This window comes from Toxotes jaculatrix, chromosome 6 (genome assembly GCF_017976425.1).
Source record: "Toxotes jaculatrix isolate fToxJac2 chromosome 6, fToxJac2.pri, whole genome shotgun sequence".
NCBI lineage: Eukaryota > Metazoa > Chordata > Actinopteri > Toxotidae > Toxotes > Toxotes jaculatrix.
This window is the reverse complement of record NC_054399.1, coordinates 19,612,088-19,632,166: the sequence shown is the minus strand read 5'-3', so window position 1 is coordinate 19,632,166 and position 20,079 is coordinate 19,612,088. Positions and strand designations below refer to the sequence as shown.

The 20,079-nt window shown below is 39.9% G+C and overlaps 1 protein-coding gene across 2 annotated transcripts in view; it reads left to right on the top strand.

Moving 5' to 3' along the window:
* LOC121182909 (ephrin type-B receptor 1-like) overlaps nt 1-20,079 on the top strand; it is a 69,705-nt gene that overhangs the window by 27,894 nt on the left and 21,732 nt on the right. For both annotated transcript variants that reach the window (XM_041039547.1, XM_041039548.1), the window contains exons 4-9: nt 303-521; nt 642-822; nt 8,324-8,479; nt 12,840-13,102; nt 15,636-15,711; nt 17,510-17,634. In XM_041039547.1, coding sequence (XP_040895481.1) covers nt 303-521; nt 642-822; nt 8,324-8,479; nt 12,840-13,102; nt 15,636-15,711; nt 17,510-17,634 — 1,020 coding nt within the window. The remainder of the gene's footprint in view (nt 1-302; nt 522-641; nt 823-8,323; nt 8,480-12,839; nt 13,103-15,635; nt 15,712-17,509; nt 17,635-20,079) is intronic.

The window sequence follows — 20,079 nt, the reverse complement described above, 5'->3', positions numbered from 1 at the left end:
TAAACCCACTGGATAATATGAAAATTGGATTGTCACAAACCTGATTTGGTATTCCTTAGTTCGTGAAACGCTCACCATAATAAAATGAAATGGTCTGTGGTCACAAGTTCATTTATCCAGTATTATACAGCAGCTTCAAGCATTTCTTAATTAATCTGAAATACATAAAATATTTACTATTTGAGAAACAACAGAACCAACACAGAAGAACCTAAACAAAATAGTTAATTTGTTAATTTTTCTTTTATCCCTCTTCGCTTTCTTTTGCCTTTCCTGTCCTTCTCTCTTTCTGTCTCTGCCAGGTGGACACCATCGCAGCCGATGAGAGTTTCTCCCAGGTTGATTTTGGGGGAAGGCTAATGAAGGTGAACACAGAAGTTCGGAGTTTTGGGCCGCTGTCCAAAGGCAGAGGCTTCCACTTGGCTTTCCAGGATCTGGGTGCTTGCATGTCCCTTCTGGCTGTCAGAGTGTTCTACAAGAAATGCCCCAGCATAGTACAGAACTTTGCTTTTTTCCCCGAGGTAAGGACCATAACTACCTGACAGCTGTGGTGCTGTTTCCATCAGACTTTGGTAGATCTGTTATCAAAAACACATTAACATGTTTTATAGAGTCTTTACACTGGCTCTGCTTTTGTGCAGACACTGACTGGAGCAGAGTCCACCTCATTAGTCATTGCCAGAGGAAGCTGCATTCCCAACGCTGAGGAAGTTGACGTGCCCATAAAGCTCTACTGTAACGGTGATGGAGAGTGGATGGTTCCCATCGGCAGCTGCAGCTGCAAGGCGGGTTATGAGCCAGACAATGGCAACGTGTGTCGAGGTAAACCTGTATATTAATAAGTCAAGACAATGAAAATGGGTGAATTCTAAACTGCACCACAGAATATCAGAGGTGATCACATGTAGAATGAATTAACTACTTTCTTAATGACCTTGCCACTAGAAAGGTCATTACAATAGCAAATCAATGCCTGGCAAACATACTTCAAATAATCAACCATAGCAGGCGTGCCAGAATGAAAGAAATGACTATGAGCTAAGTTCGTCGTATAATATTTGGTTTGCAGACTATCTTTTGAATAACCCGTTTGTTATTTGCTGTTGGAAATATGCCACACTTGAATCCTGACGTGGTCTATGAAACAGCATCATTGCTAGACTACTCTGTGCTGAGTCAATTCTATAGAAAATGCAAATGTTTATACTGTATCCACGGAAGCAAAGTATGTCATTTCTGGCAGTCCTAGCTGAATAATCACAGGAATGTGTACATTTTTAGATGTATTTTTGCCCAAGGGTGCAGCCCACGATGTTCCATATGTTAATATTAGTAGAAGCAGACTTGGGTGAGCATGGCACAGAAATAGCTTCTCTTGCCTCAGTAGTCCATGTATCTCTACCTCTTTTCCTTCCTTTTTATATCTGGCCTCTTTCCCTATTTCCTCTCCAGAGCAGTACCCATCATTTCTTATTCTCCCCGGAGAGTCTCATCCATTTTGTGTGTGTGTGTGTGTGTGTGTGTGTGTGTGTGTGTGTGTGTGTGTGTGTGTGTGTGTGAGAGAGAGAGAGAGAGAGAGAGAGCATGTGTGTGTGATGTATGTACATATGGTGAAATGATAAGTGAGGCCGCTTCATCCCATGTTAATTAGTTCAGCGTGTTCCAGCCAGATTAGTCTACTGGAAATTAGTCCTGGACTGTCATAGAGTGTCAGAGAGACAGAGGAGTAAAAGGGAGAAAGAAAGAAAGAAAGAAAGAAAAAAAAGAAAAAGAAAGAAAGAAAAAGAAAGGAAGGAAGATGATAAAGCCCTCTGGAGGGATTGACTGGCAAGAAACTAAAAGAGGACAAACCAAGGACAGAAAGGTAAAAAAAAAACAGTGAAAGATAAAAGAGATAGTGAGCAAAGAGTAGACTAATGAATAGTAGTGTATCTGACTCTAGTGAAATACATTAAATGCTCTGACTGAAATGGTAGCTTAGCCTTTGGTGTCAGTTTCTCTTTGCACAGAAAAACTTTTTTGTGATATTTGAGTATGTAGAAGTTAATCCAGGCGGGATTCATGGGAGACAGTAATTAAGTCTGACAATATTATAGTAGTGTTGATTGCCACTGCAGAAGGAATTAAGGTGGAATTTGGAAATATTAAACCTTCCCAGCCCTTTGTTCTTGACCTCTAAAAAGTGTTGAGCCTGTCATTGTTGCCTTTGAAAAACAAAATTAGAAAGTAGGGCTGGGAAATATGGTAAAAAAAAAAAAAAAGTTATCACGTTTCGATGTCATTGGGTTTTTTTATATTTGCCACAATGAAATCACTATTAAGAATCTCTTATGGTTGAAAACGACCAAGAATTATATGAGTTGTATTTAAATATCTGTTCAAATAAATAAATTATACAAAAGTAAACAAAAATCTTCAATCCTGTCAGAATAAAACCACCTTTCAAATAATGAAATATCATGTGTCAGTTACAATCATCAGTTGAAATCCCTCATTTCATCAGTACCATGTCTTTTGTCTTTTAAAAAGCAGCAGCATGCTTTATATATTAACGGTGAAAACACATTGTGATATTCCAGTGTGCTGCAGGGGTGTTTCTTTGACAGCCTTGCAACTTGTTCCTGGGGATGGGTCTAATTACTGGAGAGACTGTGGTGCTTGCATTCTGCATGCATTATCAGATGCTGAGGCTTCAGGTGATAAAATCAGTACTTGGTATTTCCCATTGTTACTGACACAAGATTCCTCTTTGTTAACAGTATGCACTATCCATCTGTTTCATGTCAGTCTTTAAGTAACATTAGCCTTTCCCCGTTTGAGACTGTCTCACCAACTGGGAAGCCAACCAAGACTTCAAGTAGTCAAAGTGCTTCTTATTGCTGACATGAAAACAGCTTTTGTCTCCCATCCAACTCTCCAACTTCTAAATACCAACAACAATGTCATATGGTGCGTTTAGCTAACTAACAACCCTGCTGTGCCTGTTTTGGGAAGTGTGCTATCTGTTATAAAAGACTGCCATGTGATTTTTTTAGAAACAGCTTTGTTTCTGTGTTGGGATTGGGTTATTACTATGTTCAATGTTACTTACTTTAAATTGTAGTTTCTAATTTTCTTATCAAGCAAAATGTCCGTCCCTACTGCAAAGCCAAGCAGGAATCAATCAAATCCAAATTTGGGTCAAATCCTGATTCGAAGACGTAACTTACTGGAATATTCTTGGATGGCAAAATGTCGGTCAGAGTAGGCAGCCTGTTTTCAGGCTACTCTACTCTGTGTTGACATGACTTGACAGTTTCTGTGGTGCCATGTCTACATATACCTGCATCGTGCTCGGTGCAAAGCTTTTGTGCTTAAACTGTGATTTAAGATGTCGTGGGACAGAGCATGTCCCGTCTGTTTCCACCGAGCTGGCATCTTTTTGGTGTGCTCTTCTGCCAATCAGCTGATAACAACTTGGCAGGAAACTGGACTCACTATTAGAACAGATGGTTGTCTTTGTGTATGTGTGTGTGTGTGTGTGTGTCAGGCCACAGAGATGGTGTTTATTTTGCACCAAACCAAACCAGCATATTGTGCAAACCATCAGGCAAAACTGGCTCAGCATCAAAGTACTCTGCGTGTCTGTTTGTGTGTGTGTGTGTGTGTGTGTGTGTGTGTGTGTGTGTGTGTTTGTGCAAAGTAAACAAATATTCAAAAGACCCTTACTTCAAATGCACCACACTACAAATGTAAGCACTACCATCAAATACACACCAACACACAAAGTACCCCTGCTGTGGACCCCAACAAGGCTCTCAGAGTTTTAAAACCTGCAGGCTTTTAACACCCCCCCCCCCCCCACACACACACACACACCAGTTTTTAATAATTGATCAGTGAGCCTGTATGCCAACTTTAGACAATTGTCATCCACATGATCGCTGCATGACTCCACACAGCTGGCTAAAGGCGCAGAGGGAAACAGAGGAATAATCATTTTCTCTCCCTCTTTGTCCCTTTTAAACTCTATATTTCTTCCACTGTAAATCTCTGTGCTTACATGTCTCTCTCCCATCTTTTGCATTTTCTTTTTCTTGTTGTCTCCCCATCCATTTTTTTCCATTTGCATGATGATTTTTTTTTTTTGGCAGTTTCTTAAGTTCTTCCTTCAAATTAGGTAAATATCACTTACAGTAAAAACGTCTGTATTACCTAACTGTAACAGGGATATAGCAGCTTAAATGAACCTTTATTCAAAATGGACTGTTCCTCCTATAAAAATATTACACACAACTGATTGTAAAAGTGTGGGCACAAACCCAGGCACACACAAACAACATTCACATACATTTGCAATGTTAGCAGTTTGAAATCCTCAGACAGCCGGACACGGACAGAGAGAGAGAGAGAGAGAGAGAGAGAGAGAGAGAGAGAGAGAGAGAGAGAGAGATAGCTATACAGAGAGGTATTCAGTGATAACTAATAGAGAGAGGGAGCAAGACTTGTTGCCATGGTGACACGCCCCATGTGTATGAGCAAGGTTGTTGAATAAATGACCTTGACAAGCCAGATGTCTATCTGCCTATTCAAGACACAAACACGCACACACACACACACACACGCGCACGAGGCACAAGCCATTGACTCCTGAAGACGTGACTTCAAAGGAAGGTAGATGTCTGAACATAAAGAAACTAACCAAAAGGAGAGTGACAGAGACAGACACAGAACAAGGAGGAGGAAAAGTGTCTAACAAACGGAGGATGAGGAAAACATGGACAAAATTGAAGATAAAGGTGAAGATAATTTGAATATGTGAGAAAGCGTTCAGGTAGTACATACACTTTGCAACAGACTCTAAGGAAAGCAGCACTGGTCGACTTCTGGCTTACCTCGTTGGTCATTCTGTTTAAACCTCTTTGATCCAGTTGGATGTAAAGACTCACCAGAGCCTTTAATACGGCCATGCTTTTCACAGCTTTCTGCTCTTTTTAAGTCTTTGAACTCTCTTTAAGTATGTTGGAGGTATTTTTTAAGTCTTTATTGCAGACAGTGGAGATGTGACAAGAAATGAGGGCTACAACAAAGGTCCTCGGCTGGAGTCAAAACCAGGGATGCTTTGGTTCATGGTCGGCAACTGAATCCCTGAGCTACAGCTCTTCAGGTTTTCACTCTTAGAAGTGTCAATACGCACCAACTGCTTCTTAGATGGTTGAGCAGAGCCTGAAACTTTCATCCCACACCTTTTTGAACTGGGGGGGGGGGGGGGGGGGGGGGGGGTGGCTGCGGCCTGCAGTTTCTGTAGCTCTAGGATTAGCCAGGTGTACAGTCGTGAGAAGGTTGTTAGGGTGTGAACTTGCTTCATTATCCATTTGAGTCATACTGGCAAAGGTCTCTGGGGTTTAATTAACGCTGTACCAGCAGTTAATAGGTTCTAAATACAAAAAATGCAGTGGCTTTGACCACAAGAAGCAGGCCTCACCTAAAACTCAATCCCCACACACTCACACTACATGCAGCATGTCACGCTCAAGCATCTATATTTCTGCTCTCACCTCACTTGGTGCCTGACCATAAAAGGTCTGAAAATAGAGAAAATGCCAGTCACAATGTCCCAGAGCCCAAGGTGCCATATTGTGTTTTATCCAACAGTCCAAAGCCCAAAGATATTCTGTAAACTATGATATAAGGCAAAAGAAAATAGCTAATCATCATGTTTAAGAAGCTGCAATCAAGGAATGTTTGGTATTTTTGCTGGACTAGGCTCAAATGATTTATCGATTATCTTTTGAGTCAAATGACAAAGACGGTTTTGTGTCATTATTTACTGTTGTGTGCAGTACCTTTTTTAAGAACCCCCATAGCAACAGTGTCATTAAGATTTCTCTGCTCAGAGTAATTGGGACTCACCAATCACCTCCACACGACACAATAATGAGAGAACACATACACACAAGGAGTGAGCAGTTTACTGATGTTACATGATTTATACGTGGTGAAACAGTTACTCTATCACTTGGGTTATGTTTAAAACTATTCATGTTTAATACAAGCTTAGTCAAGTCTTGCAAAATGATATGAAGTACACTGCGAAACATCTGAGTAGTTCCTTAAAGCCCTGTGGCTCATGTACAGGGTGAAAAGCAATGCAACATGGAGGCAAAGAACAGTGTTGTCCAGTGTAAATCAGGTTCGAAGAAAAACATCAGCAAAACCAAGAAATAACAATATAACATTTCAGGGGAGTGAACACAACAGAACAGTAGTGCAGAAATACAATGATATCCAGAAGGAAGAATAAAAAGAGCAGTTTCATTGTGTTTCGCTTCCCATTATTGTCCTCTCCTCTGTTTTCGCTCACATTTTTTCTTTGTGTCTTTCTCTGTTTCTTTTTTCAGTAACTTTGGTGTCAATCTTTCCATCTCTTTCTCTCTTGGACAAAATCTGTTGGACCCTTTAACCCTTTAACATTTGATTAAATGGCGCTCTGTGGCTCTTAACTTTCTGTCACTTTGTCTCATTTGCTCCTCTCATTCAATTCATGCCATCGTTTGGACCAGTTTGTATGGACTCCTTAAAAGCCTGCTCGTATAATCCTTCTCTGTCTTACCCCATAAATCTATGGAACATTTGCATTTTGGTCTTACAGCATCTAAAGCATCTCAGAGATAAAGTGAGCATTCAGTACAGCGGAGGAAGGAAAACAAAGTGCTAAAGATAAATCAAAACTGGAAAACGGTAACATTAAAAAAACTCATTTGGTTTTCCTCAGTCTTTTGGCAGGGCTTTCCTTTCAGTCCTCTTTCTCATTTCACACCTCTTCCCTGTTCATCTTTTTTTCTTAACTTGTAATCATAATTCAGAATGTGTTTGCCCTCACGAAAAGGCACTCATGAAATCCTATGTATGAATTTAAAACAGGCGTGCTTTTGGGATTTAATGTACTCTTGACTTCACATTCGGTACGTTTTACTTTAGAAGTTTGACCGTGTCCTCATGTTACATTTGATTCTTTAAGTCAATCTGCTGTGACCTTTTTTCACTTCAGCTTGAAACTAGATGTGAGACCTTTTTTTTTAGATCAGCTGTCACATAGTCTCAGCACTTGCTGTCAGTCACAGCCATACATAGTTAGTGCTGTGGTGGCAGTGTTTCTGCAAAAATTGGAGCTGTGAAGTGTTCAATGCTGACCAGCGTGGAAATGTTTAATGGCTAACCTGAGCTCCTATGACAGTTCCTCGAACAAGGCACCTAAAATCTATACTTAAAATGTATAACTTAAAAATAACTGAAAAGTACTTTCACCTAACACGTGAACACAAACACTTTCTCTCCATCAAATGTTCATCAAATTGGATGAACATTTGCTTCAGATTATTGGACTGTTCATCTTTAGCGAACTGTGATGCCATGTTGGCTATCACTTTTTAAAAGACAGATCTCAAGAGGACATTATTGTAAAATAAAGGTGGCATAGAGAAAAATAAGAACAAAGCTTAAAACATCTTTGTGGTAATAGAGACATGCACATACGTATAAAATGGGTGCAGCTCTTTATGAAATTTATGGTTATTCAAGGACACATATGATACTTGGCATTCAGTGATATGGAAGAGATGACCATCACACAGCCAACAAGAAACTGTTGGCTGTATGTATCACCTTGTTTTCACAACTCATTGCCTCTGTAAGTACTACAGAAGCGTCCAGTCCATACTGAGTCTGACATCCATTTCTGCTGTAGTCTTGTCCCAGGCGTACTGCACTGCAAATAATGAAACTCTATGTAGAAAAGCCGAAAAGCAAGAATATACTTTCTGCACAGCATGAGCCATCCCTGGATGAATAGAGGTTGGAAAAAAAAATCATATTTTTATCTTTAAGAATTCATATTTGTGTCATAAAGGGTAATCCAGTTAAAATTTATGGGCAACTCTGACCCAGATAAGAGAGCCAGAGAAATGAAACCATAATCTACACCACAGATAATCAGTGCGACACAGATTTTGTGGACTCACACAAAGTTTTTTTGTGTATCTTGTCAGAGCAAGATCATGAGCTGCCATCCCAGAAAATCCCCCCTCTGTGCTTTGTCATCTTCATAGTACCAATAATAACTCTACTGGTGCAATGTCCTTATGAAACAAAGTTTACCAAATCTTTTGCAATCAAGACAAATAAAAGGCGCACAAACATGACTCAAGCTGAGAAAATGATAACTTCTTTGTTGTGTTTCATTCTTGTGCAGGAGGCAGAGTTGTGGGTTGTTTTTTATGTGTTTTCCTCTCTCTCTCTCTCTCTCTCTCTCTCTCTCTCTCTCTCCCTCTCTCTCTCTTTACAGCTTGTCCTCAGGGCACCTTTAAGTCCTCCCAGGGGGCAGGATTATGTCAGCAATGTCCGCTCAACAGTCGCTCCACCATCGAGGCCGCCACCCTCTGTGGTTGTAGGAACGGCTATTACCGTGGAGACATGGACAAACCTGAGGACATGTGCACCAGTGAGTCAGTCTTTCTCTCTCTGTCAAACGAACACATAGAAAAATACATATTAAATAAACCTTTCAGTGGTAGTGGTAAGAGAGTGATTATGCTTCAAGATAACGAATACAGGCTTGTGAAGGCAGATAGTTTGGACTGAAGTCACCTATAGCTGACGTATTACAGCATATCGGTGCTTAAATCACTGGCAATCCAATAGCTTATCATTAAATTAAAGGCCACTATCTGCTTTGATTTATCATTCCAACTCTAATTTCCACCTCATCCAGCGTGAGTGTGCCGCAATGTTCCCGTCCTTGTTTGGGGATTTGGGGAGCAGTAAGTAATAACACTGCCACATTCCTCAGGCTTTCCATTGAAGTGAATATGTGTTTAGTGTGTTGAAGAGGCGATATTGCTATGCAAGACGAGGCACAGAGTTTGAAAAACGCTGCCTCTCAGTTCCACGGAGAGATGGTGTAAGTAGGTTGAGACATGAATCATTTTGGTCTGTCTAGTGACTGTGTAGCTAGTCTCAGACTGTGAAACTGTGTGCATGTACTGTGTGCATGGGCGCATGTGTGTGTGTGTGTGTGTGTGTGTGTGTGTGTGTGTGTGTGTGTGTGTGTCTGTGCACGTCCTGGTGACCTGGATACAACTGCCTGTTTTTGGGGGCTTGAAAAAGCTCTGTCTCATTCAAAAGCAGGACTTTACTGTTTCATATTCACAAATGAATTTACAACACTCTGCCAAAAAACAACTGTGGAAAAAAAAACTGGAACATTTTCTTATTGAATGATTTTTGTGACAGTGAATTTTTGCAACCATTTTATGAACTCTACCATATCATGTTATATTTTTCCTCTTTAGCACTGGTTTTGACCTCTGTCTACCAGCTTGGAATTTTATGGGGCTGATCTCCTTATGCTGACTAAATGATACCGTACTAATCCGCCCAGCGGTGCACAGCTTCGATCGCTTTCACACCTGTACTTTGCTTCAGTTGGTCTGGACCAAGGACAAAAAAAAGATACTGTGATTCAACAGGAGTAAATGTGAAGTGGGGAAATCAAATTCTGGGGACTGACAGCAAATTAGGCTGCACTTCACTGCTTCTTTTGTGTTTTTCTTCTTGGATGATCACGAGGAAGACGTAGTTGTGATGAAAATGATGAAACCCCAACTGGACCTCATGTGCCATAAAAATTGACAGACAGGTAGGAAGAGAATAAAAAAGAGGCACCTTGTACATGTGACAGGTACATAGTTACTGTTTGGTCGCTCACTTTTCACTCGCTTTTTAATGACAGTCTGCTAAAATACATGGAGTAGGACAACGAGCACCACATAATTTTTACTTGATTTAAAGGGAGAAATTCACCCACTGATGTGCAAAGATGTTACTACAGTTGTCAGATGATTTGCAAGAATATACATTCAGATTGTTTAAATGATCACCACCTTGACGGTTCATAGTCGGCAGGTGAATTTAATTGTAGTTTATCTTTTAATTTCATCCTAAAAGGAAGCAAAGGACCAGCTCTTCAGGTAGTCTTGGTCCAGCCTGCACCAGAATTTGACTGACAGCCTCCTCACCAGTCTCTATAAACCAAACCAAATGGTCAAGAGTTTGCTCAAACCAAGCCAAACAGGTTAGCTGTGAAAGCATCCATAGATACATAGTGTTGTTGTAAAACAGCGACATAGTGATCCAAGTATAAATAAATAAAGTGATCACCCATAGGTGTAATCCAGTCCAAAGGACTAATGCTCATTTCAAGTCTGACACTTAAAACATCAAAAATATCATTGGTGCTAAATGCTGCAGCAGTCGTTCTTATTCTGCTGAAATATACTAAGGAGACAATTTAAGGAATGATTTTTCCACAGTGGTTATGGAACAGTTTATTGGGTTACGTTATTCTGACAAGAGAGAAATCACATGAAAAGTCGCACCTCAAACAGGAGCAGCACACTCTCAAATGGATACTGATAGAAGAAAAATCAACTTTCCCAGTGAAACGGTGTCGAGTGTCAAACTACTCAGCCTACACAGCTCTGTGAATTACCTTGGTCCTTTCAATTCAAGGACAAAAACAAATTGAGTTACTTTTTTTTTTTTTCCGACACAACAGCAATGAAAAAGAAGAGTGAAAACTCTGAGAACTGTGGGATAGCACTTCAATAAGGGATGGAGCTTCAGTTTATTTATGTTTGGTGTAAACTCAATCAGATATAAAATCAGATCAGTGAAATGGAAGAGTGAGCGCACAGTGTATGGATAGTTGCCTGACAGAAAATCATTCCCACAGCATGCCTCATAGGCTGCATAGGTGTGGAGGGTTTGTACTCTATGTGTGTGCAGGATTTTTGAAGTGTATTTTTCTGTACAGGTCAGACTGATACTGCAAAAGCCATTTACAAAACAGTGGAGAAGTGCAGTGTGTGGTTGTGGACCGCAGTACAGATTGTGTCTCTAACTCAGTGGAGGGGGTGAAATGTTTTTTATTGTCGCAGCAGTAAAAATTGTCAATTTAAAATATGTTTCTTACCTCTTTTCTTACATTTCTTTGCATTTGAACGTGTATTTGCTGTGAACTCTCTGAGCATCTGACTTAAAATGATTTGTATTTGTGCTATTCAGATAAAAAGTAAGATCGAGTGAATATCTGTGTCAACACACTGCTGGTGCCTGTGTGCATGTGATTATGAATGCACAGTTTTTGACGGGTCCTCTCAGCAGGAATGTTTATAAGATGGTGCTGCTTAGATTTTCTACCCCCCGCTGATTGTTAGCAGTGATGCTACAGCATGGGTGTCTCTGAGTGTCTGAGCAACACACACACACACACACACACACACACACACACACACACACACACACACACACACACACACACACACACAGTCCGCAGGGCCATCTCAGACGTTTCTGATGACTCTGTGATTCAACGTATGCCAAGGTTGAATATCCATTTCATCTCAACTGTTTTTGTTTCAACATGTGGGTGTGAGTGCGTATGTGTGTCATAGTGTCTGTGATGTGTGTGAGCAGTCAAGGAGAAGTGCACCCGCTAGGTTTAACCTTGTGAAAACTCGTGCGTTAAAGACTCAGTATAAAACCCAAAAAAAAAAAAAAAAACAGTTTCTCCTCAGATCAAAGAGATGAGCTGAGAGAACCAGCAAGAGAGAAACTGACTGCAAACTGCAAAGAGACAAAAAAAGACACCGATTCCCAGTCTGGCTGTGAGCTGTTAGGTCACCTTTTGAGTGATAGTGACAGGGTTGGCTGAAGCTCAGGTTCCCTACATCTATGCCAGTAATACTGGTTGGAAACCATTTTTCATGTAGGCAGCCACGAAAAGAGGAAAGGGACAACGGTTTAAACTGTAAAACCCATGATATCATACAAGCTGATATCAGTAACATAAAGGTAAAGTAATTATCCTTGTATTCACTGGTCAGTGTGAAGAAAAGACTGGGCTCTGACAGAGCACTCATTTGAGGCTTTGACTTGAGTGTGCTTTAATGTTTAGACTTTAATCTAGATTATAGCACAGTAAAAGTTCCTCAGGTATCCAAGATGCGAAGGGACAGAATGTTCTTTTCTGTTCTAAACTCCAGGGAAATAGTATTCAGCTACCTCTGATTCATTTTATATTTCAAAGCAGGTCTGCTACTTATGTTTTTATTATGGATTAATGTCCATTATTTTCTTGATTAAACTATTGTTTGGCCTTTAAAATGTCAGAAAGTAGTGAAAAATGTACATTTAAATTTCCCAAAGCCCTGATGACAAATGAGAATATTTGTTTTATCCGACCAGCAGCACAAGACCCACAGATACAGATACAGAGTCTACTAACATAGACGACTGTGAAAACCAGGAAATATTCACTTTTGAGAGGCTGGAACCAGTAAATGTTTTGGCATTTTTGCTTAAAATATCACAGTGACAGACTTAGCAAATTTGTTGGGTTTTTTTTTTTTTTTTGCTCTTACGTAAAATCTTTGTCTAAAAAGTGGCCAGTAAGTACTGTCATTAGATAAAGGTAGCTAAGTTAAAAGAACAGTATTTCCCTGTGAAATGTAGTGAAATAGAAGTACAAAGTTGCATCAAACTAAAATACTTAAGTTAAAACATTTCTGAAATTGGTGTTATCTTCCTCATCTGGCAGCCCCAGTTTAATGCTGTATTTTTAAACCTAATGATTTGCTTTAAACTGACAGAATGATCTGAGTTTACCTGATTAATTTCTGCTTTACTTTGGTGTGGACAGTCACAGACTTATTAAAAGACATACTGAAACAGACACAGACACTGGAAACATGTATTTTCAGTTCCAGTTCTTTCTTATCCTTCCTGTCATCTCTCTCCAGGTGTCCCTTCAGCTCCTCGCAATGTGGTCTCAGTTGTCAACCAGACATCAGTGCTGCTGGAGTGGCACTCGCCACGTGACATGGGGCACCGTGACGACTTGTCATACAACGTCTTGTGCCGCCGGTGCCACAGCAACGAGCGCAGAGCATGTCAGCCGTGTGACGACAGTGTCGCGTTTGTTCCAGGCAAGCGGGGGTTAAAGGAAACAAGGGTGGAGATCAGCAAGCTGCGGGCCCACACTTCCTACACCTTTGACATACAGGTTGGTCCCCTGAGACAGGGGTGCATTTTTAAAGCTCTGTTTTCTCTTGGAAGTGTTTTGTTCACCTTGCAGTGTTGTTAAAGGAATACCCCAGTGAAAATCTATCCTTTGAGCAGCAAACACTCACCACTTGTAGGCTCAGAAGTTGTCTCTGAAGAGTTTGTTTCTTGCTCCTTTATGAAAGATGGCAGCTGTATTCATCCTGGATTCACTGAAGGTTCAGTGGACTCCAGTGATGACCCAGAATTAAAATTCATCAAGTAAAATTCACAAACCGTTACTGCAGCATTATCGTTTCTCCACCATTGATTTGTACATTCATAGTTTCTCTGCAGCATTCTGCATAGCTATATATACAACTCTGGGTTACACTCTCACTTCTGCATAGCTCCAAAGTTACAACGCAAGTATCATTCAAGTTTTGGCCAAGTGCCATGACTCTGAGCTACTGTCCTACTGAAAAAAAGCAAGTAACAACTTGGATTTGATGAAATAGTCCAGCAGTTTTTCACACCTTATAATACTTTTACATTTTACTGTAACTGCTTCTTTTTCATTTCTGTCTACATTTATGAAAACCCTATTTAAAACACAAAGTTGCAACTCAAAAGTGTAGTTATTATTTATTACTTATTAGCCACTTCAAAAACAACCTTGATGCTTTGAGATCTTGTTTTAAATGCAAATAGCTGCCAGATATTCACTATGATGCTCAAGGATACTGAGGCTGCATAAATGCTTGCTGACACGCAGGCTTTTATGCACAATCTGCAGTTATATCATGCTGTCTCAAACCACAAGGCCTCCCAGAAGTGTATCAAGCTGGTGCAGTGGTGAAACTTAAATACTGTGCCATCGGCCCACTTTACCATCAAGGCTGGGTGTTTAAATCAAGGTCATCTGCTTTATAATGGTTCCAGGACGGGAGATTGTATCTTTCCCTCTTTAGCCAGGATAGGTTAATGTCAGAGTCCAGTGGATCTATAGAAATGACATTTTTGTAGGAATCCACTCAAACATAGTATGTAGTCCTCTTGTAGAGATACCCTGATATGAATGGTGTGGCCTGGATGTGTGAGTTGATCCATCTTCAAGCTATCTGTTGTGGAATAAACGGATCAATAATGATGAATCAATTAATTACTAAATTGAAAGTGTTGATTGTGAAAGTATGGATTGTAATTTTACGACTGAAGGCATCCACCTTTAAAGTAAGAGGGAAATTTCCATCGAGATATCCAGGGTCAGTTCGGTTTTTCCCAAAATTAAATTATCGGCAGCTGAAAATACTGACACCTACTCTAATGAAATGATCCGAAGTCATCTATCGTTCTTAACTCGAAAAATGTGCTTTTGGTAACATGCTTATCAGAGAAACTTGTGAAATTTAGGAAGCTTTTTTTGAGGTGCATTTTTTGAATACTCAAAAATAGGGGAAACACAACATAAAATGGGAAAGAATAAGAAAAAAAAACAAACAAACAAACAAGAAAATAATAGAGAAGAGCTTGGAATGAGCCATCAAGCTAGCCTCACTAATTACCCGTCTTTGTTTAATGATTTGCTGTGACTGCAAACATTGTTTTGACCGTCAAAATGATTAACTGAGCTCCTGACAGTATGTGCCAGCTAACGAGGTGGTCTTTAAAACACGCTCAGTACCGTTTAATTGTGATATGAGAAAGATGGTGAGACACTTGCAGTGCTTCTGTACTCAATGATAATTGACTGTTTGCTAAATCCCTCCCCTGAACAGGGAGCGTTCAAGTCATGGCTTAGCAACTGAAACTCTGCACGGCAGATCTGTCCAGCTTTAGATTTCTCCACATTTTGAAGCAGTGTTCATGTGTAGAGAGTTCCACTGATCCACTGTATATAAATGATTTGGAAGATGGTGTCCTTTTTTAAAAGCGTTTCCAAACCCTAGAATACAACGACAAAAGTGTTAGAAATGGATAAACCAGGGTTTTTCTGCTTTCCCCGCGTATTTGGTTTTTGATGTAGGGTAACTTTTACATCTTTGTCCTGCTTGTTATTTGACTCTAGGACACCAACCGCATAGTATTACATTCACCAAATTCATTGGTTAGGCCTCATCCTAAAAGCCCTTTTACTTGTAATGTCAAAAGCCAAACATATTGTTTGAAAATAGGAACAATAAAGCATAAATCTTACCTCTGTCTTGCTTGTCCTAATATGTAGGTTGTATGTAGTGTTATATTTTGAGTCTGATCTTACAATTCTCCTTATCATAATTATAATATATAAAATATATAATTAAAACGTCCACCGGTGCCAGCTAGAAATTAGAAGCCTGCTTGTCTTATACTCTGTCTGAATTAAAGGACCCATCGTTTTAAAAATGACTAAGACTCGAGTGGTAAATCATCCCGTTAGCATTGTAAACTGCATATGCGTTGTGCAGAATAGAAAGCTTAAGAGGCGTAGCAGCAGTAAGTAAGAGGGAAAGGACTTAACCGGTCAGTAAGTCTGCAAGATGGAATTACTGACTGTTAGAGTTTATGTTCTACAGGCAATCAACGGAGTCTCCAACAAGAGCCCTTACCCCGCCCAGCAACTGTCAATCAACATTACAACCAATCAGGCTGGTGAGTATTGAGTGCAAAAGCTGTGTGAATGTGTGTGTATGTGTATGTTGTGTATGTGTGTAAGCATACCCTGGGGCACAGTGGATTAAGCGAGGGGGGGATGGCTAGGGGGATAAAGGAAATTGAGCTCCAGTCTTTTAATTCATAAAACATGTTATAAGCTTGTCATCTCTCTCCCTCTGTCTCCCTCTCTCTCTCCCATTCTGTCTTTCTTGCACATACACAGCTTTCATCCTGTTTTCCTCTTTCCCTCTGCCTCTCTCTTAATTCTCTTTTTCTCGCCTTTATCCCCTTTCCCTGCTCTCCTCCCTCTGTCCCTCTCTCTCAATCTCTTGACAGTATAATTCTTAGAGACTATAAAGGGAGCTTATGGAATCAGATTTGTGTCAATTTAATCAAACAAAAGTTCTTAAATATCGAACAAAAATAAGAATTTGGGAAAGAATAAAACACACTGAAGCAAAAAAAAAAAAAGTAAAATCAAAAATACTCCTACTCAAAAGCAAGTACCTCAAACTTAGGAACAAATTCTTTGTGTAATCGTCTAAACTATTGGCCCTTTATGTTTTTTTGAGAATAGGTCCCTGTGTTTATGGTTCTCCATTTGTTTGCAAGTTATACGTTTTACTATTGAGCTTTTGAGATGTGAGTCAGTTCAGCGAGTCTTATTCTCTTTCAAATTCTTATATTTGTTTGATATTTAAGAAGACCTGCTTTATTATATTAACAGAAATGTGATTCCATATGAGCTGAGTTACAGCTCCATCAATACTTTACAGAGACAGACACAAGCGATATTTCCACTGCTACCCAAATTTAGATTTAAAAGCCACTTTTCTCATCACATCATTTACCTCATCGGTGGCAGCCCGGGCTCATTCCTAATCGAAACATGATCCGTTGTCACCCTGCTGCTTTCTGAGCACATTTTTTACTGCTGCTGGATGCAAACCTCTCTTATCCCTGAAATCTTTTAGGACTCAACAAAAACTGATTTATTTTCAGCTTGACTGCACTCGGGGAGGAGGGGTTAAATTATGCAATAGTTTTTGAGCACATTTCATAGGACCTCAGGATATGAAACACGCTCCACATATAGAGAGCTGTGTAAAATGTCAATTGTGGCGATATTAAAAAAGACTGGGAAATTTTCAGGTGACAGCTCGCTCACTTTGTTAAATTATGGCTACAGAGGAAGTATATGAAACTTGCAGTAGCGCAGCATTTACTGAGGATTATAGCACTCCCATGATGTCCTGATAACTCAGCTGTGTAAGATTCATACTATCTTATTGCATTTTAATGCTTTCTCCAAACATGATCACCATAAAACCAATTTTGAATTACATTTTCAAGAAAACATGAATATCCTTTAGTTTCCTTTAAGACACTCGCTGCTTATCTAACTTACATCAATTTGATGCTTCTTCCACTTGTGTATTATCAATCTCCCTGTCTTGATTCCTTCCTCTCCATGATGAAAACCATTGCATAAAAAGATCCCAGAAGCAAAACCATGAAATACATTACAGCTAACAGCTTCTAGTTCCCAAAATTATGAGTAAAAATGCATTGCAGACATAACTCTTGTTTCCCCATCAGTGACAAGTACAGTAATTTGTTTTCATGAGCCTGGATGAGGAAACATTTTTCTCCTTTGGGTGTAAATAATCCTTAGCAATATGTCATTACATTAACACACTATATTGCCATATTCATGGTGTTTAAGCATGCTAGCGAATCTTTTAACTGCCTAATTGATTGTGTGTACTTGTGTATGTGTGTGTTTTTTTAACAGCTCCCTCAGTAGTTCCCATAATGCACCAAGTGAGTTCAACGAGCCGCAGTTTCTCGTTGTCATGGCCACCGCCCGAACAGCCCAACGGAATTATCCTCGACTATGAGATACGATACTATGACAAGGTAGAGTGGGATGATAAATGCCTGTGTGCCTTCGTGTGTGTGTGTGTGTGTGTGTGTCTGTGCACTTTTTTTGTTGTTACAGTCAGAGCCAGTAATCCATTAGAGTCAATAAAACAGGTGACTCAACATCAGCTACATCTAAGCCATCTATTATCAAGACTGTTACGGAAGAGCGGCTGTTACATGAAGTCACAACAGGTCATTAATTATACACAGATGCTGGATAATTTAACCAATCAGAAGACCACAAAAAATTAGGTCAGGCGGTGCACAACCATCAGGTGATTAGATAGAGAAGGCATTTTTTACTTATAGGGAAAATTAAAAGAAAAGAGTGATACCAATCTCAAATGTGTCGGTTAAATACGAAGCAACAGTCAGAAGCATGTTCGCACTGGTAAATTGAGAGGTTCACGCTCAGCCCCCTCTTCACCTCAGCAGCCTGGTACAATGCCCAGTTTGTTGTGGTGGAGGAGTTTGTGCAATTGTGTATTCATAGACCTTGAATGAAACAACAACATCACAGCTGCAGTATTCAGGGAGGCCAGACCCCCTGGAGCCAGACTTGGAAGGGGAACTCTGCGGCAAAAGTCTGGTGACCGCCAACCAAGATAGACATCGATGAACTGCAGTTCACAATATTTTGCGTTGATTCTTACCCACTGAAGCTCCTTTTCACATTTGAAGAAAGATGGGTACGGACAGGTCTCGTAGCAACAAGAGTAGTATGGACTCTTGTGAAAGTGTAGTTTTCACTTCAGTGTTCTGCAAAAGAGAATAAAGCGTGGATGCGATGATAAAAAATGTCCTTCCACTATGTGTGTCAACTTATTGAGAGGACTGGAAAATCTGTCTATCTCCCTAGCTGAATCTCTTAAAGACCAGAAAACTAAAGCACCAATTTATCAACCAGCGGATGTTGTGGAAATCAAAGCTCCTACCACTTTGCTCCGTGAGGCTGTCTGACTGAAGCAATCAAGCCTCCAGCTGTTCTGTAGAGGACAAGGTCTTAACCTGTATGTACCAGGAGACTACCAGGAGGCACAAAACACTTCACTGCCAGAGTTCAGTGATCAAACCAGCTTGCATAAAGAATGTCAAACCTGGGACACCACTGAGGGCTTCTCTTTCAGCAGTGAAATGTTGAAGACCTGACTGCTTTCCCATCAAAGACTGCTGCTGCTCTAGGAGAGGAAAAGCTCAAAGAAAGGACAAATAAATTGTGGCTTCATATCTTGTCTCCTTTTTTAATTCAGTCAATGGGAATCAATGCCTTTTTAAGTCTGAAAGTTAAATTAAAAGCATATCAATTGCCCAAAGCTAAACAGAGGACTATCCCCATCTTTTCTGAAGCTGAGCCAGCCGCTGCAAAAACAGATAGACTTTGGCTGCATTCGGATTAAAGACAAAGAGCAAAGCACCTACAAGGGATTGTGTGAGATACACTAAAAAGAACAATATGCCGTCCTAATCCACAGCCCACGTTTGATTTCTCACCATCGTCTTATAAAAGCGAAGAAACCAGTACCGGCATTTTTTGGGGATACCACTGCAAGTCTCTGCATTTTCCTTTTAATGCACAGTGTCAGTGCATGGGTGCTTCGATAACTCACTGAAACTCTCAACTACAAACAGAGCTACAAACTTTAAATGCTCAAGACTCTTGTCAACTCTCTTTCTTATCTATTCTCTTTGATGAAAACACTCAGGCACAGTCCTAAAGTCCATGACTCCAGAGGGCTCGCTCACAGATTCCAATTTTCCAGCACAACATACTTTATGGCTATAATTTTACTGTGCCGCACAAGTGGGAGGGAGAATGTGTGTTTGTATGTGTGTCGTTTTTATCGTTAGGGTTGTTATTGCTATGCTATGAAAGCTCCAGGTGACAGTGTGTGGTAAGTATTCATATGTATGTAACTGTATAAATACAGGAGGAACATGAACATTAATCATTATACAAGTAATTAAACTATTACATCAAAGTATGCCTTTCAACATCTTGGCTGATGCTTATGATACATTCAACTTGTAACCAAATTAAGGAATTATTTGTGGATGCTGGTAAATGCAGTAATTATTCACAGTATAACCAATGGCATTCTGCAAAAATACACTTTTAATGGGATTATATAAAGTCTTACCCATATTATATTCAAACCATGCTCTTTTTCCCATCTCACATTTAGAAATGCTACTGAAAATGATCAACACGTGCAGATCTAGTGTCTAATGTCCAATATAATGGAAGCTGGGTCATAATTATCCTAATTACCAATTCCCTTTCATGAAATATGATTGAAATATGATTCTGAGAGATCCAGAGCTCATTGACTCTCTCTCCAGTTGGTGGAGTGCATTTATGCCTTCATAAGAATGTGGTACCTGAAAGCATTTTCATTAGCTGTTCAAAGAAGAAACATTTGCAGATTCTGCAGCACCAAG